At 41.5% G+C, this 26381-nt stretch overlaps 1 protein-coding gene across 2 annotated transcripts in view; it reads left to right on the top strand.

The window, feature by feature from the left end:
• The window catches only part of LOC102292911 (guanine nucleotide exchange factor VAV3), a 91201-nt gene that overhangs the window by 45638 nt on the left and 19182 nt on the right, over window positions 1-26381 (top strand). For both annotated transcript variants that reach the window (XM_014338150.2, XM_014338151.2), the window contains exons 9-19: window positions 63-162; window positions 434-529; window positions 2771-2839; window positions 3843-3929; window positions 4016-4101; window positions 5475-5607; window positions 10963-11072; window positions 18018-18119; window positions 20523-20614; window positions 22532-22554; window positions 23271-23289. In XM_014338150.2, the coding sequence (XP_014193636.1) occupies window positions 63-162; window positions 434-529; window positions 2771-2839; window positions 3843-3929; window positions 4016-4101; window positions 5475-5607; window positions 10963-11072; window positions 18018-18119; window positions 20523-20614; window positions 22532-22554; window positions 23271-23289 (917 nt within the window). The remainder of the gene's footprint in view (window positions 1-62; window positions 163-433; window positions 530-2770; window positions 2840-3842; window positions 3930-4015; window positions 4102-5474; window positions 5608-10962; window positions 11073-18017; window positions 18120-20522; window positions 20615-22531; window positions 22555-23270; window positions 23290-26381) is intronic.

Below are 26381 nucleotides of genomic sequence, written 5' to 3'. Positions count from 1 at the left end.
TGTTGTGTTTAGACTTCTTTCCAGTCCTGCTGTAGTTTCTTCACTTGTCAAATCTACCCCAGGTTGTTGATCTATGGGAAATACTGCAGCCATGTGGAGACAGCCATCGCCACCCTCGATGACATCAGCAAAAACAGAGAAGACGTACGCATGAAGCTAGAGGTAAATAGTTTTGTGCTCTTCTTAAAGGATGAGCGAGTGGTTATTGTGCACTGCAGTGGAAGCTGTTTGCTTCCACAGCTTCTCAGGATGGTCAGACTACGCCCTCAAGTGTCTACCTGAGACATTGCCGGTGATGACACTGCAGCTGGGAGCAGAAATTACTCTAAAAAGCTGTGATGCTCGAGTTTGCTTGCATTTACTTCTAGAAAGTAAAATAAAACCATTTTTTCAAAGTGAATTTAGTATTTTATTGATCCTTGTCTTTGTGCAGGAATGCTCAAAAAGAGCCAACTATGGCAAGTTCACGCTGAGAGATCTGCTCGTGGTTCCTATGCAGCGAGTCTTGAAGTACCACCTCCTCCTGCAGGTACTGTACTCCGTCCTAGTGCATCCTTGCTTGTAAATCTCAGCCCAAGTTTTCTTGAACAAACCTTTGAACCCTTTGCAGTAAACATTTATAGTGTTTAAAATATGTTTTATTTTTGTATCACGTAGATGACATCAGGCCCTCACTCAGCATCTTGCTGTCTGTAGACCATCAGAGTTAATATTTTTTAAACCTGGACTGGCCTATAAATACATTTTAAATGTGTATCCCTGGAGATACTTTTCTATGTCTGTGTCATCTTTGCTTTGTGTCACTCACTTTGTTAAATAGGCAGAATGATAAGGCGAGGATGCAGTTTGTGGTATAATGTATGGGATAAAAGAGACATGAAAAGATGCTATAACTCACAAATGATTGCGGATTGTCTAATTGAGCGTCCTCTTATTTCTACCTAAGCTCCTGCTTCACAGCTGCACAGTTACTGTTCTCGTGGATGGCTTTGTAAGTGACAGGGAGCTCACCGAGTTTACAGATGCATCCCTGTGACCGAGAGAGAGAGAAGTTTGTTTCCTTCTCGATTATAAAATGAGTTTATAAGCAAGTGGACTCCCTGACACTACTCCTTGCAACCACCAGAGGCAGTGTTGACCACATTTTCTCTTTTGCTCCCCTCCTCTTTGCCTTCACTGCTCAGGCTCCGGGGCTCTTCTCTGCTCCTGTAGCTCCTTGATGACTGCGAGTCTCAAACGACCCGCACGTAATTGTCATCTGATGGAGACAATCAAGGAGGCGGTGAGAGAAAATAGATAAAGTGAAGTAGGGACTGAAAGGGAGAGCGGCAGACAGAACAAGATAAATAAGCAGCGAGACGAACAAACAGAAAGGGGAAGTATTATTTTGAACCGCTGGAAGCTCGGCCAGAGTCAGCGACAAGTTACTAATGTGTCACCGAAAACGAAAACATTCCCCATTTGGGCCTTTTTAATCATCCAAAACCTTGCCATCCTTGTCTTTTATAATACATTTTGAATGGACCACATATAATGGCCTGTTGAGTTTTTCAATTATTTTCATTTGGACATATTTGACACATTTTACACAATCCCAGAGACAAACCAGTTGTGTTGCAGGGAAGAGTATGCATAAATGTGTGACAGTTAACAATGTCTCCATCATGCTTTCTCCTCTCTTCATGATAGCTGTGTGTGTGCACGTGTTGAATCTATGAGGAGGGTTTATATAGAAAAGCAATTAATATTATAGTCATCTGTGCGTCTGCAGCTGGATGACAGCAAAGTCGACGCGTGCGCTGCATCTTTCACTTCGAAGCGCTCATTTACTCCTTTTTTTCAGGCAGAAATGTGCTTATTCCAACAGGGTTCCATAAAAAGCAACAAGAAAGTAGCGCCAAAAATAAAAATATATATCTGTAGGAACAAAGTGATTCTGTTTGTGTCAACATGGGCTGAGATCCCCTCGGAACAGCCGGGTAATAGCTAGCTGCAGCGAATAAAGCATCCGCTGAGTTACTTTCCCACACGGTGACAGCCAGAATCTGTACAACTAATGCCTTGTCACTTCCTCTCGCTCCCCGAGTACCTCTCTTAGCTGGTTTCTTTCTCTCTTTTTTTCTCATCAATCTCTTGCTCTTTCATCTTCGCTGCCTCCGCTCATCACGGGCCCCCTCCCGCTGTACCTGCAGCGACACGATTCCCTGAATGAGTCCATCGTGCACGGGCCCCCGATATCAGTGTGACCACACCCTTACTGTGTATCTCGGGGGCTGCGTGGAGGTGGGAGCAAGCCTTGATAAATAGGCCTCTGTCGTCTTGCTAGTGATAATAATGCCCAGGTCGAGCTTGACTGACACCGGGGATTTCAGCAGCGCCGAGCGGACACATATATCTCCCTTAGCGGCTCAGTGTGTGTGGACACAGTGGGTGTGCGCCCGTGTGAAGGACATGCATGGCATCCTTCCTTATCCTCTGCCGCCGAGGTCTAGATGTCTTGTTTACGCTGCGGCGAGGCACCGCCAAGCAATTTCAGATACTTACTTGCGCACACACTCCTGCAATAGATGAGTGCACACATACGCAGTATCTGATTCACTTCCACAGCGGCCGTTTTCCTGTCGTATCTGGAAAGCTAAAGCCTCCAGTCCACGCGTGGCGTGTGGCATGTGTATATCTCATGTAACCCTTGTTTTATGATTCACAGCCTTTCCCTCCTTTTCACATTTTATCTACTTTGTGTTTGTGGTTTGTTTTTTTTGTCCAACAGGAGCTTGTGAAACACACCCACGATGGCACTGAGAAGACGAATTTACGGACCGCCTTAGATGCAATGAAGGTACGTTTTCTTTTCATATGCTCTTATCCTTGGGTGCACTGAAGGTCCAGAACAGGGCCATTCACCCAAAACGTACAAAAACTAATCCTGAAAATGAAAGAGAAATAAGAGTTTTAAAAAGGTAAGTGCAGACAAAGCTACATGGGCTCTTTTGATGAGAAATGATGAGGCTTCAGTATAAGCCTGAACAGTAGTTGGATGAACTGAAGGACCAGATATCTGGTCCTTCAGTTCATCTGCTGTTTCCACTTTCAAAGTAAATGACAATCGGAAGCAGATTGGCTCAAGACTCAAGCCCAGTACTGAATGCAGATGAAGAAATACATACCCCCAACACTAGTTTCACAGAACAACCCATCAAGAGCTAATAAAATGTACAAAAAAACAGCTCATATCAGAAAATGTTATTTTGATTTTACTTCACATTGTACTCAAAATTCCTTCTGGTAAGAAACACAGTGCGTTCATGTTTGTTTAGGGTACCTGACATGATAATTGTGTTTTGAGAGCTGAAGGTGGTCGTTAGAAACACGAAGAAAAACATTTCAGAATATAATTGCCTAGTTTGTTCGTGTGTTTTGGGGACTCTGGTTCCATTGTAAACAATAAACGCAGCTTTGTTTTGTGTGTTTTGTACCTCAGGGGTCACCATATAATATCTAATAAAGTTACCATAAAAAGTTCCACTTCATTTCACTTGCTCGACTTTTTGTAACTGCAGATAAATAAAGAAGCCTTCAGTGAATGCAGTATTTAGTCCTAATTTTGTAACCCTGAAAATCTGTTCAGTAAAGCTGAACGCTTAATTAAAGTCAAGTTTATTTCATTGCACAAGATCTTTTTGGAACAGAGAGACATAAAACTGCACATAAAAGAAACAAACTCCTCGGCACAGCTGGATACTCTGTACCGTATGTAAGTAAGTTAAAAGATGCTTCTTTGTTTCCCTTTGTGTGTGCATGTGTGTGTATGCATGTGTGTGTGTGTGTGTGTGTGTGTGTAGGATTTGGCGCAGTATGTTAACGAAGTCAAGAGGGACAACGAGACATTGCGAGAAATAGATCAATACCAGAAATCCATTGAAAATCTGGTAGGGTACAGCTTTCTTTGAGATAATGACTGACAGCTTTTCAGAATGTCTTTCCTCCAGATAACCTTGATTTTTCTCGCCTGCAGAATCAGCGTCTGAGTAACTACGGGAGACCCAAAGTTGACGGGGAAGTACGGGTGGCCTCGGTGGACAAACGAGCCAAGCAGGACAGGTGAGATGCCGCGAATGGCTGGATGACTGCAGTCGAAATGGAATCAGGTGTTACGCTTGTTGTTTCAGACTAAACCTGTGAGATTTGTGCAAACTGAAGCCAGTGAAGTATTATTACTCAGTTAATACAAAGCACATGCTATGAGCATTTAGCTTATGCTGTTGTTCTTTAGGAGCTTAACAATAACATTGAACCAGTCATATAGATGAAACTGGGCTGGGCGTCTTTTTCCATTAGAGAGATTTTGTATTGTTAGCTACGCCTTGAAACTTAAATTTGCCTGTTAAAATAACAGCCAGCCTGAGAGTCTCTGCAAAGCCATTACAGGAACTGCAGAAGCCGACTGCTTCCAAATGCACTACTTTACAAAAGTCTCGTGTCACCCCTCATTTCTTTATATTTTGCTTCCAAGGAGCCAGACTTTCTTTTGGCTTGAGTAATAGTTCTCCAGGCCTTGTCACTCAGTCCAGTCCTTGTACCTGAACATTTTCACAGGAATGTTTTTTGCTTTATTTGTTAAACCACTTAACACTGACCTGCGAACATTTCAAGCATAAAAAGGGCACTTCACCCAAGAGATGAACCAGCTTTGTGTCAACACAAAGCAGACACCCTAGCAAAGAACCAGTTTTAAAAACATGGATTTTTTTCTGATTTCTTTAGTTGATACTGTGAATCAGTTGAGTCGGTCTGACAGACATGAAATAGTATTTCAGTGGCAACAAACTGACTCCCAAAGAGTTGTTAGCTAAAAAGGTGGCATACCTCAGCATGATGTGCAGCATGTCTTTAAAAATAGAGTGGTACCTGCACAACCTACTACCTACAGCACATGAACGGTATCTGAAAATCTTGCAAAAATCTAGAAAGTAAAGGCCTGACACCAGACCTGAAGGATATATCCGGTCCTTTGTCTCATCAGAAATGGTCTCAGTGAAAGGGTGGCTGTCAAGAAGCCATTCTTAAGGAGGAGAAACAGGGAGAAGAGGCTGAGATATGCCAGAATACACATAAGTCTGTGAAGGTTCTCAGTCATCCAGGTCATCGTAGTCTAAGGAGCTTGGAAAGAAAAGCGTCTGGACTTCTTTAAGTTGCTTGAAGACGTTTCACCTCTCATCCGAGAAGCTTCTTCAGTTCTAATTCACCTGTTTTCACACCTTGGCTCATGTGATTAGGTAGAAGATCATCAAAGAGAGTTCAGTCTGTGTTGAAGAATAAAGGTGGTCATACCAAATATTGACCTTCAAGCTTGTTAGAATCATAAAAATCACTTTTTGCCTTAAATACTGAATTTGACATAACTCCTCGGTGTGAATAACATGAACTATTAAGTGAGATGTGCTTTAATTTACTGGAACATTTTTGGATTGCAGGCACATCTTCCTGTTTGACGCTGCGGTCATTGTTTGTAAGCGGCGAGGAGACAACTACGAGATGAAAGAAGTGATCGACTTGCACCTCTTCAAAGTCACCAACAATCCCACGTCGGACAAAGAGAACCGAAAGGTCTGTGCACACACAGACACGAACAGCCAATAAATATGTCTAAGATGCATTTACTGAATTTGTATCATTATTAAATAGTAAACAATCGTGCTTTAGCTTTAGCTTCTTACTTTAGCTTTGCTGTTGGTGTGAGTGTGTTCACACACACACTGGCATGTCACGTGTAGCTGACAGCAGACAGGTGTAGTGAATCGATATTAATCGAGTTGATGACAAACGTTATGTTACTGCAGGTGTAATAAAAGCTTCCCATGTGTTACACCAAACAAAACAAGAGAGAGAGAGGCCAATAGGGAAATCATTAGAGCTTTCAAATCTTGTCAACTTGTTTGACCACAGCGTGCGCTTAAATGAAAAACTACCGCAAACATATGAAGGAGAACCATTGGTATCGTAGGTGTGAAAATGCCTCCAAACCACAAACCCCTTAATGTTACCTCGCTATGTGAGCTCTCCCACTAACACATGGTGCATTGCTGCTTAGCAAACACAGAATACAGAACTGAAGAATAGATCGGTCCCCTTGTGTCAGAGACTGTATCAAGCTTTGTGAGTCTGGACTGAACCAGTATCTGATCCAAATATTGAATTGGTAAATCACTAGCAATGAGCTGAACCTGGATCTATATGGGCATCTGCTGCAGGCGCAACACAGTCACAAAGTGCAGAAATTACAGCTCGTAAAGCAGTGTGGCTCTAATGATTTCAAGAAATCTGAATAAGAAAAGCTTTCACAGAGTGGAAAGCTGAAGGGCCCATAAAGAGCTGATGTGGGATCCTAGTCTAGCTGTCACAGGGCAAGAGGCAGGGTGCACACTGGACAGGTCACCACTCTGTCACAGGGCTAACGCAGAGAGCGAGGCAGCTGCATGCTCACGTGCACAACCTTGCACTGTTTCCTGTTAAAAGGGTGTTTTTCCTTCCCACTGTCACCAAGTACCTGCTCACAGGGGGTCATCTGATTATTGTAGGTTCTTTACCTTACAAAATAAAGTGTCTTGAGGCAACTGTTGAACTAAATTGAATGAATAGTGTTGGATGAAGGCACAGAGCGAACGTGCAAACTTCACACAGAAAGGCTCCAGCCAGTGGATTCAAACCCAGGCCCTTCTTGGGCATCAGCCATACTTTTCTAAAATCTTTGAACAATAATAATAAAAGTATGTGGTTATAAATAGGGACAAGAGGTAAACGTGATTTTAAATGAGGTTTTTGCAGAGCCAAAATAACACCGGGCTGTTTTGTTGCTGACATTCGGATTTGTCATGTCTCAATAAAACACAGGTAACTGAGAATCTTTGTACGCATGACTCTATACTACATAATGTTAATTAATACTATTAGATGTTAGGTGTACTTATGTTTGACAGGCGTTCAGTGTAAGAAAGAGCTGGCTGTTGAATGACCTCCAGCAGTGTTTAATGGTATTTGAGACGCAGTTCAATATCAGGTAAGGGAACTGGGAAAACTGGGAAAGTGAACAAATACATAGAAGAACTGTGCATCACATCACACATACCAATCACTCAGGAGTAATACAGTAAACACAATGGTGCATCAATATTGAGAAGATGTGTTCAGATTTTATTATGTAAAGGCATGAGGAATTTTATGATGTTGTAGAACATGGCCAGGCGCGGACCCCCCCACACTGCTCATGAATAAGTCTCTCAGGTGAATTCAGCTAGCATGTACCTGCCAAGGAACATGCTTTTCTACTTTCAGGAAAGATATTGGCATTTCTCAGTCCTTTTTTTTTCTTTTTGTTTTATCTTTCTTTGGTTCCAAAAGAAGTAACTCTATTCCACTTTTGGCAAGGCCACAGTGGTGATGTTGTACCACAGACACGCGGAAACATTAGCCACAATTCAATCAAGCTGTCAAAAATGAACCAACGCTGGCATTTTATGTCTCTACCAGCCACACAGGGTTTATTCCTCACAGCTGCACAAAAACAAGCGTGTTAAGCGCTTTAAAAGCTGGTTGATTAGGCTGGAGACTGACTTGTGGAAGAAAATGTCAGTCAACTTCTTTGACCTGACACATCACAGCTGACAGAGAAGTATGATTGTGACTAAGTCCCGTTGAAGCCGCACTGATCCGCTTCATTAACTGAATAAGAAAATATGCCCTGAACATTTAGCTTTTAATTTTATGGCGTGTTATCATCTTTCAGAAAGCAATAACCCACTTTAAGCTGTAAGTTACAGTGATTTTATAACAGCTAAAAAGAGCTTTAGATGACATTTAATTTCACCCAGGGCTCCGTGCCATCGACTCTGTCCTAGCTCGACTTCATTCTACATTGTGGCTTTTCTGCTGCTGTAATAGACGACGTGAAAAAGTAATAAAATAATAACAAAACTTGCTTATTATTGTGCTGTAAAACAAAACAGAACAAAACAACAATCTGATATAACAACCAGTCAGCTATAATGGAGGCAAGTCTTGCACTGTTGAGCCCATTATCGCCTCTTTACGACTGAGTCAGCAAAGCTCCGAAACCGCGTTGGACTCCTGACAAGCCAATTAACAGCGCTAGTTCTGCATAATGAGGCGCCATAACAATTTATCAGTTAAATGCGAGTTCACGAAATTGACTCAACTTGCTTCTTCACAGCTATTTTCTAACCACCTGTAACAGCAACCTCTCCGCCCCGGTGCTGCCGTCTGTGCCGCGAGTCCCTGAATGTGCTGCTTAAATAGGTTCTGTGCAAAAAATCTTTCCAGCTCGCGACATAAACAATGAAATAATCAGCTGCAAAGAATCTTTCTTAAATAATTTGGTGCACTCTTATTCCAGCACATGTTTTACATTGTCTTGTTCATTTGCAAGGATCACACTGACACAGTGTCGGACTACAACAGTCTGCCTCCTCCCAGATGGTGTTATCATTAAACCTCGCTTTGGGCCTGACTACACACAAACACACGGTGAATACTAAATGCCAAGTGGGGGAAATATTGCCAATCATAATGAGGAATGATATCTAAGGCGTTCCAAGAAACAGTGATTTGGGTAATAATGATGCTGTAAATAGCAGACATTAGGAAGCTTAGACCCATATGGGTTTATATGGTTATATTTTATGAAACTTACAGCCAACTCTGCGTCATTCACCTCTGACTTGATGGATATAAAGCAGTTTGTTTGATTACATATTTATGTTCGAGATGATGGAGATGACAGTGGTGTCTGAGGGAAGTGGCAATAAGAACCTCCATCAAACCAGTGGCATTTATGTGCAAGTCATCTGGAGGTAAAAGAGTCTTAAACTCCTTTAACTCATAAGCCAAATGCAAACAACAATAACAAAACTTTTGCCAAATTACCGTCATTGTGTGGAAGCCAACTTCTCAATGCTATAGCCTACGGTTTTGTAGCAAATAATCAAAGCTCAAATAATTACATGCAGGGTGTCACAAACATTCACAACAACTGTTGCCTCAAGGTGCTTTATATTGTAAGGTAAAGACCATCGATAATACAGAGAAAACCCCAACAACTTGACCACCCCCTGTGAGCAAGTGCTGGGCGACAGTGGAAAGGAAAAACTCCCTTTTAACAGGAAGAAACCTCAAGCTAAACCAGGATCAGGGAGTGACCTGTTGGGGGTGGGAAGGACAAAAGATGATCAGGAGGGGGAGCTGGGGTTCAGGAGGCAGCACGGGTTGCCTCTTAACTAAAGGGTCGGTTATTTGATCCCTGGCTACGACTAACTGCATCGCTTCCAGTAGATCCAACACGTGTGAATCTTAGACAGAGCACATAAAAAGGCTCTGTGATTGGATTTGTAGCCACAATTTCTTGAGTGCTCAGCTAAAATCGAAAAAGTGCTACATTAATACCAGACTAGTACAGAGTTCAAATTAGGCTGGATTATATCTCAAAAAGGTAAATGCTAATGCTAATGCTAATGACGCTTAGCATCTTCTGAGTGTGTAAACAGCTAGTTGTAAGGAAAGATTACTGCTTTACTGTCAACATTACTGTTGGACAATATTCCCTCAATATTGTATCAAGATGTTTTTTAATGAAATTTGCAATAATGCAATTTTGGATAATACAGAAGGTTTTTGTAGTTGCTCCCTTTCTAGATGCTAAATTGTTGTGAGGCTGGGATGCAGCTCTCACTCTCAGACATGTTTGGGCTTGTCTCGTTGTATAAACATTAATATCACACTGTTACATCTTTTTGTCACATAAAAATGCCCAAAACACTGTCAAATAATACAGTATATTGCTTTTCGCAAAAAAATTGCCTATTACATGTTTAATTATAAGTCAGTGTGTTGTAGCTGGCACTTTGCTAATTATCATAGGTGTTTCTGTCTTTAATGGAGTGTTTCTGGGAGTACGGGGGAAAAATAAAGAGTGAATTTTGAATATGTTTCATGAGTATCGAGTAGATCTACTCACGTATTAATGTAGCAATGACTTTTGAGTACTCATGGGTCTGAACTCCACCACCAGTTAGTCTCTAGCATTTTATAATCTTTCTGAAATACCACAGTTCACTCTCGACATTGATTCACATGACAAAGATATAAGCATGGGTCAAAATAATTGATATTTTGGCAAGATCCACAAAGAAATATTTGACATTATAAGCCTTGGTGTGTAATCCTTTTGAATGCCAAGCAAAAGCATAGGAACTGACAGAAAGACAGACAAGCACCTCCTGCTTCTCTTTACAAATTGGTAGCTAGATGATATCTTTGCTGAGTGCAAGTGTTGGTGTCCACTGGGAATGCTTCTGTAGAGCGCTGCTTTCCTTTTCTCTTTTCATTCAATAGAGAAGATGAGCTGCTGTGCTTCGCTGACAGCGCTGTGAGTTTGGCTTGTTTTTAGCTTTCAGAGCTGAGTGCTACAAGTTCAAAACCACAACTGCGAGTCATAAAAAGTGCATCTCTCGAGCATCTGTCTTGTAATGTTGTCTAAAAAAACCCCAGATACCTGTGTTGACACAGAGGCTAATGGACTAATATTTAGCCTTTGAAGTGGATAATGGTAACAGATTACAGGCCCGTTCACTACTTGGGTCTGTGCATGCAGTCTGATGCCTAGCAGTTATATGGCACAGCCACCTCGCACTCATTTTCTCCTTCACGCTCTGCCTCGATGTTTTGTCTCTTTCTGTCATTTCTTCTGCCCTCCAACCCTTCAGCCTTTGTGTTTGCTCTCCCTGAGGCATCCCTCTTTCATTTTGCATCTCTTTGTCTCCATCTGTCTCCCTGCATCCTGTCTCATTCGGCTCTCTCCCGCTCTGTTTGTCTTTCTCCGAAACCCTCCGTTTTTTTATTTGGCATTGTTGCACCTTGTGAGTCAAGTGTTTTTCTTTTTCTCTGTTGCAGTGGTCCTACGGATTCTACCTCACTCATAACCAGGGCCAGAGCGGCTTTGAGTTCTTTTTCAAGACCAAAGACCTGAAAAAGAAGTGGTTGGAACAGTTCAGCATGGCTATGTGAGTGAGCAGCTGCGTCACAAGAATGTCAGGACATCAAAATGCCGAGCGCTTTTAGTCCTGTTATTCAAGTTAGGCCACTTGATTTATGAGGAACTTTGTCTCCATCTCCATTTATGAGGAACTTGACACCGTGACACAAAGATGAACAGACGATAGTGTGCGCTAACACGAAACTTTATACTCAGAAAGCTTAACTTGGATGCGTTTCATTAAAGCATCAGGTGTCAACCGCGTCAACCACCCTTCACCCTGAAATGCATTCATATTTACCCAAAGTGACAAACTGGTTCCAAGAAAGTCAAACTAGTGCTTCACTTGTAGAGCCAAGAAAGAAGACGCAACCAGCTGTATTCTCTGACTCACAATTAGATAATATACTAGGAAGGGCAGTATTACATTATTACATGAAGAAGCAGACTTTATTTTCATATGGAGTCTTATCCCATCACACAGTACACACAGTTACTTTCATATTTCATTATAATCATTGAAATGCAGCCACACAAGCACACTAGCTGCTGCATACTTCAGTCTAAGTGAAGATGGTTTGGGAGGACTGTGAAGCCCACGTGAAACACGAGTTACAGTAATCTGTATGTAGACCTCTGCATCATTAGTGTAAAAAATGAACAATACATTTAAAATAATAAATTGCACAAAGTGTCAGATATAGCAAAAATTATTAAAACTTACAATTAAAACCCACATGTGCAAATTAATATTTAATTTAATTTAATTTTTTAGTTTGTCAGAAGATTAAATAAACAGTTGACATTTAAAAAACAAAGAATTTTATGACATTTACAGTATTTCGTGATTCAGACTTTAAAGTGGGTGTAATAAAATCTCCAATTGGCTGATTCAGATTTTTTGCAGCTTCTCAGATGTAAGATACAGGACTGGATGGATTCAGAGATGTTATGTTTAAAATTCAAATGCTGTTAAACAATAATACCAAGATTGTTAGTAGAAGATGTGATTCGGGGCCGACACAAGAATATCAGATGCAGAGGTGCCGAAAGTACAGATAGCTCTGTACTTAAGTAGAAGTACAGATGCTACTATTGGAAAATACTCCACTAAAATTTGAAGTACTGATTCAACTTCTTTACTCAAGTAAAAGTGAAAACTTTGAGTATTTTCTCTGCAATCAAAGTAAGAAAGTAAAAAGTAGCTCTTTCGAGGACATTTATACCTGATGTTTTTGTGCAAAGCTTTTTTAAATCACTGACGTTGTTGTGATTGTTTTGATCGTCAGAACAGCAAAATTAGGCGGTGCCACTGCTGTTAGGTAGATGGGAGACTGCATATAGGAGAGGAGCTGGTGAAGACAGGTAGTTATTGTTATATATTATGACGTGTTTGTCACATAAGTATGATGACAATCTGCAGTGACAACTTCACACACTGACTCTTGGCCAAGAACCCCGTCTCAGCATACTTAAACACAAGCAGAACCCCTGCACAGTGATGTGCCTTTTTAGGGCCGATTTTCATTGTGTGAAAGAATAAAATAGAAAAATCCTGCAGAAACCTTCTTGGTATCACTTGACCTTTACTGTTTTATCTGACTTTTCCTTTTTTGTTGCATTTGGGACTCCAGTTGAACTCTGTTGGAGTCACTGCACGCTGACAAACGATGCTAAAAGGGCCTACCCAGTGCCTTACAATGTGAAACCTGCAGGTCCTGACCAAGCATGAGTGATAGTCCTGCACAATGATGCGATAATGCACAGTGTAACAGCACGGTGCTCAAACATGAAATAAAGCTGTGATTCTGTTAATCAGGATTATTGTAATTTGTCGAGACCAAGAGGTGCACCAGAATCCCTCTTTCAAAACGGAGAAAGAAAAACACTGAGGGCAGAGGCTTAGACAGGGAAGTATTACAGTGCAGGACAGTGTTATATTTAGTGAAGTTTTGGGCACCAGCACTGATGAAATGAATATGACATCTACAGAGCCACAGAGGAGATTATACAGATGTTTTCACACACTAACTGGTTTTCCTCCAGCTGAGTAAACATGTGTAAATATATTACATAAATATACGAAGTATTTGATCAGTGTTAGTGGTGCTGACTTTATGTGAGTATTTATCTGCCAAATCAGACATGCGGCGCTACCTGCTGTGGTGACCCCTTGTGAATAAGTGAGCAGCTGAAAGTGGCTTTAAAGTGTAAAAGACCAACACCCCCTCAGAAGTGTGGAGGGCCACGAGTGCCAAAATGAATTAACTAAATACATAATTAAATATAATTAAATATGTAATTAATTAATTAATTAATATAGTAATTAATAGTAGCAGAGATGACAAAAGTACAGACATTTTCCTCTGTAGGGCAGATGCCAACAACTTATGGACACCTCAGTCCTGTTGTTGTGCCAATAAAACAAACAAAGAAAAAATCCTGCCCATGTTAACTCCTGACTATGGCGCATGGTTTTGCCTCTTTTATCTCTTTTTATGCGACATGCTCTGGTGATTAATACACGAACAGGATTTCCTTTCATGTGTTACTAAATGTTAGTTGATAATAAATAGATTAAGATAAGATAGAACTTTATTAATCCCTCGGGTGGGTTCCTCTGGGAAATTCGATTTCCAAAAAGCACAGCACCGACAGAAGTTACAGAGTTACAGATAAATATTATATATCAACACACACACACACACACACACATATATAAATACAGAGACAATATAAATAAAATATACGAAGGGGATAAATAGAATAAATAGGAATAAAAAATAAAAATACAAGTGAATTGCACATTTCAAGTATTGAGGTCTATTGCACTGTTGACTATTTAAAGTATCACAAAAGGTATTGCACAGTGAGGTGAAGAGGCACTACAGCTTAGTTGTTCCCCCCTCCTTTGTCCTCCTGTTTCCCCTCCCTCTCCCCTCCAGAGAGGAGTTAAACAGTCTGATGGCGTGTGGGACAAAGGAGTTTTTAAGTCTGTTAGTTCTTGTCTTGGGGAGAAGCAACCTGTCACTGAACAGACTCTTCTGGTTGTTTATGGCCGTGTGCAGAGGATGCCTGGCATTGTCCATAATGTCCATCAGTTTCTTTAATGTCCTTTTCTCTGCCACTGTCACCAGAGTGTCCAGCTTCATGCCGACCACAGAGCTAGCCCTCCTGATCAGTTTCTCCAGCCTGGATGAGTCCCTCTTTGCTGTGCTGCTCCCCCAGCACACCACAGCATAGAAAAGTACTCCAGCAACCACCGACTGGTAAAACATCCTCAGGAGCTTCCTGCAGATGTTAAAAGACCTCAGCCTCCTGAGGAAGTACAGTCGGCTTTGGGCTTTTTTATACAGGTGCTCTGTGTTGCATGACCAGTCCAGTTTATTGTCCACCCACAGCCCGAGGTACTTGTACTTGTTGACCACCTCCACCTCCTCCCCCTCTATCTGAACCGGCAGTGGACCTTCTCTGGACCTCCCGAAGTCCACAACCAGTTCCTTAGTCTTTGAGGTGTTGAGTTGCAGGTGGTTTGTGTGACTCCATGCGACAAAGTTCCTCACCAGACTTCTGTACTCCTCTTCCTGATCATCCCAGATACACCCCATGATGGCTGTGTCATCTGCAAACTTCTGAATGTGGCATAATTCAGAGTTGTAGCAGAAGTCAGAGGTGTACAGGGTGAAGAGAAGAGGGGACAGCACAGTTCCCTGTGGTGCTCCTGTGCTGCTGACCACAGTGTCAGACGTGATGTCCTTCAGCCTGACGTACTGTGGTCTGTCGGTGAGGTAGTCGGAGATCCAAGCGACCAGGCAGGGGTCCACCTCCATCCTGTTCAGTTTTTCCTGAAGCATACAGGGCCGGATGGTATTAAAGGCACTGGAAAAGTCTTCAACCTCAGTCTGCGACTCCCCTCAAACACGTCATGACCATTGATCAAAGACCACTGATCAATGGCCATGAGTACCATTCACATTCAGAGTTGGGGAATGGCTGCAGTCACAGCATTGTAAGATGGTGAAAGACGTACCCTTAGGCCCCCTCCTCGATTCAGAGATGGTCTTTCCCTTTTCACATAAATAGCCTCGTTGACTCCGCGCTCAAGCCAGTGTTCCTCCCTGTCCAGGATGTGTACATCCTTATCACTGAAAGAGTGTCCACTGGTCTAAAGGTGTAAATCACCTTTTGGGAATTACTTACCTGGATGACTGAGCATGCATCAAGACATTTAAATAATAATATATGTATTTATCTCTAATTAATTATTGACAGATTAAAATTTTTTTTTGATTTTTTTTTAAAATTTACTTCATTTTGGCACTCTTGGCCCTTCATACAGAAGCAGTATCAGTTTTATTATCATTAAATAAACATTAGTGTCATTAAATCTGTGGATTACTACATTTTCCTATAGATCGATGGCATAGGGCAGCTGTTATTGTATTAGTTTGTTGTTACACTTCTCACTGTAGTGAGTTGACAACAGTCTGCCTCTCCTGCAGGCTCTGCCTCAATTAAAACATAAAAATTAAAAAAAAAAGACAACAATAGGACAAAATCTGTGAAATAACATCTTCAAGAAGGCATCAGGAAGTGAGGATCAAAAACATGAAGTGTTGTGTGATGTGAAACTGAGAAAACTGGAGCTTTGGTTGATTAATATTTGGGGCTCAGCTAACGAGCTATGAGACTTGAGAGGCGTTGCCAAACAGCGACGCGCTCCCACGGCGATGCTTAATAGATGATCTGTGAACAGTTGTTTTCTTACTCGCTGCCTTTGTGTCCAAACCACCCAGAATTTACTGCTTGACTAAGATTTAGCAGCCACGAGAGGTGGTCACACCGTGTATGTACCGAAGCAGGGAAATGAAAATTCAACATAAACCTTTGCTTGAACAGCACACAGTAAGGGCTCTATCCTTGAAGATAAATTCAAATGAAGTCACACTGTGAGTTTATAAGTCTTTAAAATCGAGGCTCAATTTCAAGTCAGGTTTACGCTGCACAATGTTGCACTGGATAGCTTTACAAGCTTCGAATCGAAGAAAAAATGAAGCTGTGCAAATGTTTTTACAATGACACAGTTACAAATTTCATCTATTTTAAATTCTGTATTTTTCAAGCAGACCTCCTTCTTCTGGTACACAATTTCTAGCCAGTGACAGTGTTGACCTCAAAGCTGATGTCTTGGTTGACCCGGGTACAGAAGAGAAGACAGCACTGAAATTCCCCTTTCTGCTATTTTATTCGGTCTCAGCCCTGTTTGTCCTGTTTTCCACTGAGCATGTTGTAGCCCATTACCTTAGTCTGAGATTAAGCACTTGTACATAAAAACCTAAATTCTCATGTAAACACTTATGCCGAAAACAAAGAGATGACCTCTGGAAGATAAATATATGGACAAAGCTGAGACATGTCTTTCTTTTCTTGTTTCCTTTTTGCTTTCCTCCATACTCCCACCCATGCAACCATGTCCCAAGGGGCCGAGAACACCTCCCGTGTTCATTCCTAGTAGACCTTGGCTGTGTGCTTGCAATTCTCTCCTTCCCACTTCAAAGAAGCGTGTCAGGGAAATGTTGCTGTAGCCATGGAGGAGTTTGTTGGCTGCAATTATAAGTGGGGGAAAAAAATGTACTTTTTTGTTCTTTGAAATTGACATTTTCATCAAAGAGCGCAGCTGATTGGAAAGTGTAACAAATAGGGGAGCAAGCAAGAATTAATTTTCATTCACTAATTGACTGAAGAGTGGTCATTGTATATTATAGTTTGATTTTTGCTAATCAGGTACATCCATAACTTGTAGGCTTAGAGTTAAACAAAAGTTTGTTGTGCAGTACTGTGCAAAAGTCTTGAGCTACCCCTCTATTTTTAATTCCATGGAGTCGCACTTCCTTATTTTTTTTTTAAATTGTGATTCCAGACACCTCAGCAAATAATCAATTTTAATGGTATCTTTAGCACTTTGTAACTAGCCTCCTACACGTAACTTGTTCCCATTTTTTTGTTGAATCTATGAAAAATGCCAAAGATTACACAGTTTGACAGAAATAAAACGGTAATTTTGTAGCAACAAGCTAATTCCCAAAGAGCTATTAGCCAAAGACTTGCATCTCTGCATGGTGTGCAGTCTACCCTCAAAAAAGTTGAGGAAATTAGACAAGTGGAGAACAAAAAATTAGAGATAGAGGTCTTCCACTTCAGTAGCAAACAGTATCTAAAGAAACAGATAAATAATATTTAGAAATGTGGAAAAAAACTGAAGTAGGCTGCGCTATGCCAAATTTGATAAGAGCATGACTGAAAATCTTTTGCAAAAGCTCTTAATTTGAAACTTTTGGTTCAAACTATTGAATGTATGGAGGAGGTCAGTAGTGAGGTACAATAGTTAGTATCTAGAACAATCTGTAGCAATCTGGTGGACGCTCTGTCATGGGTTGAGGCTGTATTCAGGCAGTGGCGCTGGAGGTCTTTCAAAATTGATAGAATTTTGAACTCAGTATTTTCAGATTTTGATCCACCAATACAATACAATGACATCTGGAGAGCCTCTGATTGGCAGTGGCTCAGTTTTTCAGCATAGCAATGATCCCAAACACACTGCCAATACAGTAAAAACATACCAAGATACAAAAAAACCCCACATAATTGGACACTATCAGCCTTTATACATGTTTGCCCTGACCCAGGATAACATTTATAAAGAAAACAGAATGGGTTTAGGATTGAGCCCTGGGGGACTCCACGTATGAAGGGGTGCAGATGAGGTTGTTAATATGAATTCTAAGTAAGTGCAATGTATGATGAAAACCAGTGATGCCATCTCATTTCTGTAATCTGTTAGTAAGAACGGAATGATTAGTGGTGTCAAAAGCTGCAGTTTAGCATTACATTAGTGCCCGATGTGCCTGGTTTATACGGAGTAAATTGAGATGTCTGTGAATCTAGTGTTTATCGTGCATTGTATCTCTTTTAGATCCAACATTCGGCCAGAGAATGCGACCAACAACCACCATGAATTTCGTATGCACACCTTTGAAAGAATCACCTCCTGCAATTCTTGCCACATGCTGCTTAGGTAAGAGATTGCTATCCCACAAACACACACACACACACACACACACACACACACACACACACACACACACACTGTACAAGCAGAACAAAATCTGCTTTGAGGCTATTGGCAGACATAAAGACTGAGGCGCTGTGGACCCTTTCCCTTCAGACAACTGTCAGGATTCCTTTGAAAGACCTCGGCTCTTCCTGTTCCTCTCCAGTGTACCCTAACAATCTATTCGTCACTTTGCCTTTGCCCCTCTTCTTCTCTGCACATGTGCTTTGGCTACACAAAGTTCCTTTTGAATTCACTGAATGGTATCGGCACCCAAAGGACCGCGGCTCATGGTCTCTCTCACAGTGGGAACGACTGAGTGGTCTCACCTTCCACAGACGGTGAAGAAAAATGTCTGTCACACTTCAGCACTTCTTCAAGGCAATGGATGGGGAACGGGGACAAGATTATTGCACTGTGAATATACAGAGCCATGCAGCAGATTCACCAACAGAATAATAAAAATGTCTGAAGTGTATCTTTTCTTTTTTAGGACGCTGGACTGCATCTTTTATCATACCTCAAGTTTTTCCTCTAATAGTTATTCTTCCTTTAGAGTATTGTGTTACGGCTATTGTTCCAGAGCTCTTCATTTATCTCTAGCTGTATGTATGCATTTGAATGGAGTCACTGAGAAGTCACGTTTATCCTGTGACTGTAAGATTATTTTCTAAAACTTTAAAGTATTTCTTAAACAAGACTGGGATCTACTTTACCTTGTGTAGGGGAGAGTGTGGGTAATTGTAACACACCAAATTCCTCAAAGCAGAAAGAAGCCAGAGTGATTACACTTACTCTGCACATGCTCATTTGCATTCTGTGTCTGCCTGTGGAAGATACAGAGATTACTTTGGCAGAAATTCTCAGGGCCGAAACAAAATTTTGATGTAAGAAAGTCCATTTTTGGATCGACAGCATTTCTCTTCTGCTGCCTAATGTTTAGATGATTGTGAATTTAACCTTGCATCAATTTTAGCTGTAGGTTAACGTGAGAGCAGGGGAGCTATTGTAGCACTCTGGCTTCTTTCTGCGACAGACAAAGCGTGATCTCCTCGTGTTTTAATGCTTTACATCTCAGATGTCCCTGGACTGGGACCATGGTGTACCTGTTATTATTGTAGCTGCCACCATTTGTCAAAGGCTGTCACCTTTAGTGAAAAGGCCACCAAACACTAGTTTGATTCAAGTGGGTTTGGTGTTAAAAGAGTTGAAATAATGTTGGTGTTTGCTGAGTTGCTCTTATTTGCTCTCCAAATACAAAGTTGCTTTTAAATTTCTCTTTGGTCCAGTGATTAGGATAAGAAGGCTTATTGTATTTCAGAATTTAATTTAAATGTTACTCGCAGAGCTCAAGGTTGTTTATTTTTGTCTTACACTTGTCGCTGATGTTTCTTCAGGTAGAAGGAGGGCTTAAGAGGTTACATTCGCTTTCCTGCTTCGCTCTCCAAATAAGAAAATAAGTCTTTGCTTTCATCTCGTTATGTTTTTTAGAGTTGTCCTTCCATCCCATTCCCATTAACAGTGTGCAGGAGAAACACAGTGAAAAACGTTAGCTTGGACTCAAGCTTAAGGATAAGCACACTTGATTTTAATGATTAAAGGTCAAAGGTCAGGGTGGCCATGAAAATTCTACACCGTGTTTTAGGAACTTGTAAAAAGATAAAATGATATTTTACATCTGAAATGGTCACGAGGAGACCGTGATCATGGTTGGTTGAATGCTGAAGTATCATAGAGCTTAGTAGCTTCTTTGTAGCAACATTTACATTCAAGGCCTTGTCTACTGTTAATGCTTCGTGTCAGATCAACCATGTGACCACACACATAAGATCAGCGACTGTTTTATCTGTATATCTCGATGTCCCTCTGGTGGCTTAGCCATCTGCTGAGCAATTGGCATCCTCAATCCATGGACGCTTAAAATAGGTGAGGAAGAAGTTAGTAATTGTAACAAATTTGAAACAATCTGCCCTTCAACTAAACTGGCAACTCCCCCCCAATTGTTTATGAGGCATTTCACTCAACACCCCAAATGTCACAAGTCATGTCGGTGCAAATGGAAGTAAGGTGATCGCCACAGTCCTCAGGGTTACACTATCAAGCTGCCATAAATGTCAAACTTCGCAGCACCCCTAAATGAAATGGAAAGGCAGCGCTGCAGCGTCAGTCAGTATAAATTATTTGCACAGGTCGCTTTGCAAACTATACAAACTGACAGAAAAAAAGGCAGCGAACTTTTCCACATGACACTGAATCCTTTGACCGCCTGTAAACACGCAGCTCCGATTATTTTGTTCCTCCACAAGCATTAGTGCCCCTGTTTGTGACTGCCATGTATTCTTATGATGAACTTTCCTGTGTCTGCAGGGGCGTCTTTTACCAGGGCTACTGGTGCTCCAAGTGTGGTCTAGGTGCCCATAAAGAATGCCTGGGCCGTTTCGGCTGCTGTGGAAAAACAGGTAAGTTTATTGCACGACCCCAGATCGAGTCTGCAAAACTTCTGCACCACGCGTCTCACAGCTGCACGTCACCGAGTGAAATGTTTTTAAGAGGAGACAGTAAATCTAATTGCACGAATAGCACTGCACCTTTATGGCCGCATTAACACGATGACAGATGACGCTAAGTGGCGCATAAAACCTGATGTACGAGTGTCTTGTGACAACTTATGGGCATGGGTGGGATTTGCTGCGGTGCGATTTGAAAAAAGAAAGCGCTGCACTGTGGCATTCTAAACAGGACGAGGGTTTGTTACTTTGCACGTGTCCTTGCGCCTCTGCACCAAGGTCATCCACGTATTCGATCGCTACTGCAGTCGCTCAGTCTGAAGCTCCCTCGCTTCCCTGGCTGGTTTTGACACTTCAGAGCACCTTAAAGGCAATGTCACTGTGTGTCATTGCACATATTCCCCAAACCTAATAGTAGTTTTACTGAGGAGTTTAAGAAACTCCTGACTTTGTTATTATGCCCCTGTTGTGTATCTGTCACTCAGCTCCCTGTGCAGAAGCGCTGACAGCTCTGAGAGACATGGAGGGAAAACTTCAGACATGTGGAATCAAACAAAGGCCTTCAGAAACCCAACATGTTGTCCTTTGCGTGCGTGAGTGAGTGCGTGCGTGTCTATGCGTGTGTGTTTGTCTCAAAGTGAGCGCGAAGGGGCGAAAAACTAAATTCACTTTGTTTAAGTTTCTTTTTTAGGTTTTGAGAGTGCACGAAAAAAACTCTGCACAATATTTTTACAAGCAACTTTTACAGCCTGCACACACTGTACCGCTGAAACAGCCTGTTGCAATTGCATGAGGGTGTGTTTGTATTCCCCGTGGCAAGCTGCCAGCTCCTGTTGGACCTGGCATCTGTCACGGTGCTATCAGGTCGCAGAGGCAATAACGCCACTGCCAGGCCCACCTGGGCACACTGTGTACCTGAGTAGATTGGGGCGACACCAGTGGCTGGGATGTTGGCTTGAATTCGCCCTCTCATTACTCCACACAGTATTCAACCTCTGCCGGTGCAGGGAATATATGCAGGGCTGTGGACCAGCATTTCATAGCACACTTATATCAAAATATTGTAAGAGATGTGGAACTTTCCTTGCAGAGGATAACTATAAGAAGAAGTGGTCCACTTCTTCTTATAGTTATCCTATATATTATCTAGCTCTTTATTCTATTTATTTATTTATATCAATACACCAGAGGTTTTGCTACGTGTGCAAACACGCAATCACAGTGAACGAACGTTTTTGTGCTGCCTGAGTGTATCTGTCTGTGCGTGCAAGAGGGAGAGAGATAAGCCATTGTTTACTTGCATTTGTCCCTGTTATCAGCTCACTCGCTGTGATTTTGCATAACAGGTCATAGTTCACTTTAGGAACTGAGGGAGGCGTGCGTATGTGTAAACCCTGCTTGCATGTGCACAGGTGCTTTAGGTACAGAGCGTACATTTGTGGCTTTCTGCCAGTTAGCCCGCGTGCCTGTGGAGGTATGCAATAGTTCTGTTTGCACAGGTACCAAAGTGTGTTTGCGTGTGTGCACAGGCATGCGGTTGTGTGCATGCACAGAGGGGTGTAACCCATCCCAGAGGGAGCCAATGAAAGAAACTGGTGGAGCAAAACCCACAGGTCTACCCCCCCACCCACCACACCCCACCTCCTTGCTCACTCGCTCCTTCCCTCCCCACCCCCTGCTTCGTTACCTCCTTTATTCTGGCTGTCAGGTAGTGGCAGCGCAGCAAAACAAAGTGAGCCGCGGTCAGACATGAGCGTCCGCCTTCTCCACTAATGAGGGAGTGTTGCCTTGTACCGATGAGTGTGTGCAAGTGTTTGCGTGCACCCGCTAACCCGTCATTCACTATGCCTGTTCTCAAACTTCTTTCAGATTCCGGCTCCGTCAGAACTCAGGTGAGCTTCTGCTATGTGTGTTTGTGTGTGTGTGTGTCTGCTGTTTGTCTCCTCTCCAAAGCTTTGCTGCACTTTGAAAACTGCTCTCTCCTGCAGCTATTTGCCAAGGAGACTCCAATTGACTTTAGTTGTTGCAGCCCTGCCTGATGCCAAACTAGAATGTTTGGGGAGATTTTTTTTCGAGTTGTGTGTGCTGCTTCTGAAACTGTTTTGCACTTTACTGCTACAATGCTTACAAGTAACCCCAAGCAGGAAATTAAACTGCTTGCAGCACTTTATTTTAGTCGCATGACAACAACTGTGGCTGTGGCTGAAACTGTACTTTGTGGCTAAGAGTTTTGTGCACTTTTGAAGTTTGTTTATTTCTGGTTCTGATTCAGAAATGCTCTTAAGCACAGGTTTAATTATTTCTGCAACTTTAAAACTTGCTCCTGGAGTCATGAGACATGAGCCTATGCCAGTCTAACCATATAAGGTCTGTATGTGGGGGTTAGCAGGCCAGTTCAATTCAACTTCACACTTAATGTGTAAAGTAGTAAGTTTCATAACTGATTTATTTTTGAAGCGTGTACAAAATGATGCAGGTTGCTTGTTTAGGCGCTTGAGATGGAGAAACTGATGAACTTTGACCCAAAATGCATTTAATGAATACAAAAAAAATGTTGTTAGTCCGTCCCTGTAAGTCTATGTCTAACTATGTTTCTGTATGTTTACAGGGCAAAGATCGAGATCCAGGTAAGAAAATTTCACATCTCCCAACATCCCACTACCTCGCATATGCCATCTGTCCTTACTCAGGAGGGAAATTATTCATCTTAGACAGCTATTGAGATGCACTAATACTGTCTGTCAGCCTGCTGTATACTGTAGGCTGTATAGGCTGAACAAGCTTTGTTTACTAATGTTTCACTTGATGGGTGTCACAACAGTCAAGCTATTGTTGTCGATCTATGTCAACAGTATGATGAACATAAAAACACCCTTTAAACGCAGACTTTTAGGACTTCACATAACAATCTTTTAAACTTTTGTACTGATGTGAAGATATTTTTCCAACAAACCTATTAATGGATTAGGTAAAAAAGTACAAGAGAAAACAAAAACAAGGAAAAACAAAAAATGCCTGAAAGACAAACACTAAAAATGACTTTTGCATTGTGAAAACAAAACCAAGAACAAAAACAAATGTGTTGCATTTTCATGTATTTGAAGGTACATGTGATAGTGACAAAACCAATGTCAGATACATTTTTGGCGAAAAGACACCAGATTGAAGAGAGGATAAAATGAGAACAGACAACATAAACAGCATCAGTTGAAATTAAAAAATTGCTAGTCCACAGAATATCCAGATAACACTGTTTAATAGCATTTTCCCGATATTATTTTTAGCACCACACAAGTTATCGACTTTTACTAAGATCAACCATGTCACTTCAGTTCCTGTGAGTCCGGACACAACAACTTGTTTTCTCAATAAGGTGACACAGAGTCATCTGAGCACCAGAAATAACATATTCATCCCAGTCCACCACGTAACTGTGCAGAACGTAGCGGGAAGAGATGTTATTGACTCGTAAATGTTCTCTAACCAATCAGAGGAGGGATCATTTTGCAAAGTAGCTATGTATCAAAATAAGAGATGAATAAGATACTTTGTAACCGTGCAATCATCACACCACACTAAAAATAAAAGATAACCCGTCGGGCTTCAAATAAAACGTCGTAAATGTGAACTATTAAGGCTACATGCTGGATTAAGATGAGTAAAGGCAGAAAGTGTTCTTGCATCTTCACCAATGTTTCCATCAACGTTTAAACCCAGCATCGTTTGTAGTTCCAGTGTAATTGTAGTTCTGACTGTCATTCACGTCTTGTTCCTTTAGCGTCCCGACCGAGTTGCCATATAAACAAAGACAAAAACAAAAACAACCACGTCGTGTCCTCGTGAGGTTATTTTTAGTCCGTGCTGGGCTTCCTCGTGATTGCGTTCTCCCCCGACTTTACATAACGAGATCACCCAGAAAATATTTCTTAATAATTAAGTGGTTCATCAGGATTGGCAGTAGGTTTGCGTGAAATGCCGCTGGCGTGGTGTCAGCTTGTGTTTTTCCTCGAAGTAGAGGCAACCTTGCTTAGTGAAAGAAGAAGGTGCGCCAGGCAGCTGTTAAGTGGTTTTGCCATTGCAGCTCAGTCTTAATCTATAACTAAAAGAGCCTTGTTAAACTGAAGAAGACCAAACCCAGAATGCATAACTTAGCTAGCAAAGTTACTCCTGCACCTACAGTAAATGTAGCCATTGCACATATGCCTGTCTCCCTCTTTTTGATTTCTGTCTCTCAATCTTTCTGCAAAAGAACATGACTAACAACTGCACCAAGGGGCTCTAATCTCTTATAAACCTGGCTTCAACACTCATTTTTCCACCCCTCCATCCATTATGCTGCAGAAAATCATTTCTGACTGAAGACGCATTAAAATCAATAGGCGTTTGATTGCCCCAGCCCTCGGCGTTTCATAATATTTCAATGCTCCTCTCTTTGTCTATTTTCAAAGGTGCACTAACACGCTGTCCTTGTGTGGATAGGAATGCAATTCATGCCCCCGAGACTCAATTCTCCATGGCCCTGTGTCTTTAGAAGTCCTATTCAGGCAAGATCGCACATGTCAGGCTGCCAGCCACAGTGCTACAGCACTGGAACAGATCCTGAAAGAGAAGCACAACAGATAGAGATGTACAGTATTAGCTTTCAATACAATGTTGTTGACTTCTCTGTTGTTTGCCTGTAGCCCTACGTCTTTCTCCGTGCTATCGCTTTATTATTAATTTATTTTTCTTTATCATAATACTCCAGAACATTATCACCTGATAAGGCAAAGAAAGAAATGCACAGTTCATTTGATTGTGTTGGAAATGATACGAACCTGGGATTTGTTTGCTTGGCATGGGCGGATGCTTCATAATGACAAATTATTCAGTCTCAGTGGATAATAGGATTAATAAGGTATTGAAATCAAATAGTGCCTGCTGACAGCAAATCCAGCTTGATTGTGATGTACTTAACTTTTTAGTGCACGAGTAAACCTTACTGCTGTATATTGGAGTAAATATCTCACCCTGGACTGGTGCAGTTTAATCGAAGAAAAACGTGCGCTCTACATGATTGAATATAGTCAGGAAAATAAGGAAGTGGGGTTATTTTTTTTTTTTTTGAGGGGTGTTACTGTATTAGTCACATCAAATTACTTTTCATCACATCTCATTAATGTGACAAGATGTGTCTGACTGGAATTCAGTGAAAACTACCAGAAAACATCATTAAGCAGTAAACAGGGCTCATTGCTGCTTATCTTTTATCTGAGGGCTCGATAGCCTGCCATGCTCCATGGTGTACTGTTGCTTATCTGGAATATGATAATGAATAATGGGTCGAGACGATTTGCAAGGGCAGTGCACTGCTTGACAGAGCTGCTAATCTGTGGTGTGTGTTGTGTGTGTGTGTGTGTGTAGCGTGTGTGTGTGTGTGTGTGTGTGTGTGTGTGTGTGTGTACAAATGTATACTCCTCTCATTACCACCTGTAATGGGGCCATGAATAGTTTAGTAGAACAAAGACTCACTCAAACTCTCAGACTTGAGGTCACGGCATTACTTTTGATCAATTAATTTGTTTGTGTTGCATAAAAGTTTCATAAAAATGATCTCACTTTAAAACAGTTGTACCTTGGTCTACAGGATTAATTATAGATCAGTCAGTATAATCAGTATTTTGTTTCCATGACGGCTAATATTTAGGTTTCCAGACTAATTTACCAGACATAGAAATGA

This window comes from Haplochromis burtoni, unplaced genomic scaffold, assembly GCF_018398535.1.
Source record: "Haplochromis burtoni strain Fernald_Lab_line unplaced genomic scaffold, NCSU_Asbu1 Contig_220, whole genome shotgun sequence".
NCBI classification, from domain to species: Eukaryota; Metazoa; Chordata; class Actinopteri; order Cichliformes; family Cichlidae; genus Haplochromis; species Haplochromis burtoni.
Note: the sequence above shows the minus strand (reverse complement) of the source record. Positions and strands in the feature narration are given on the sequence as shown.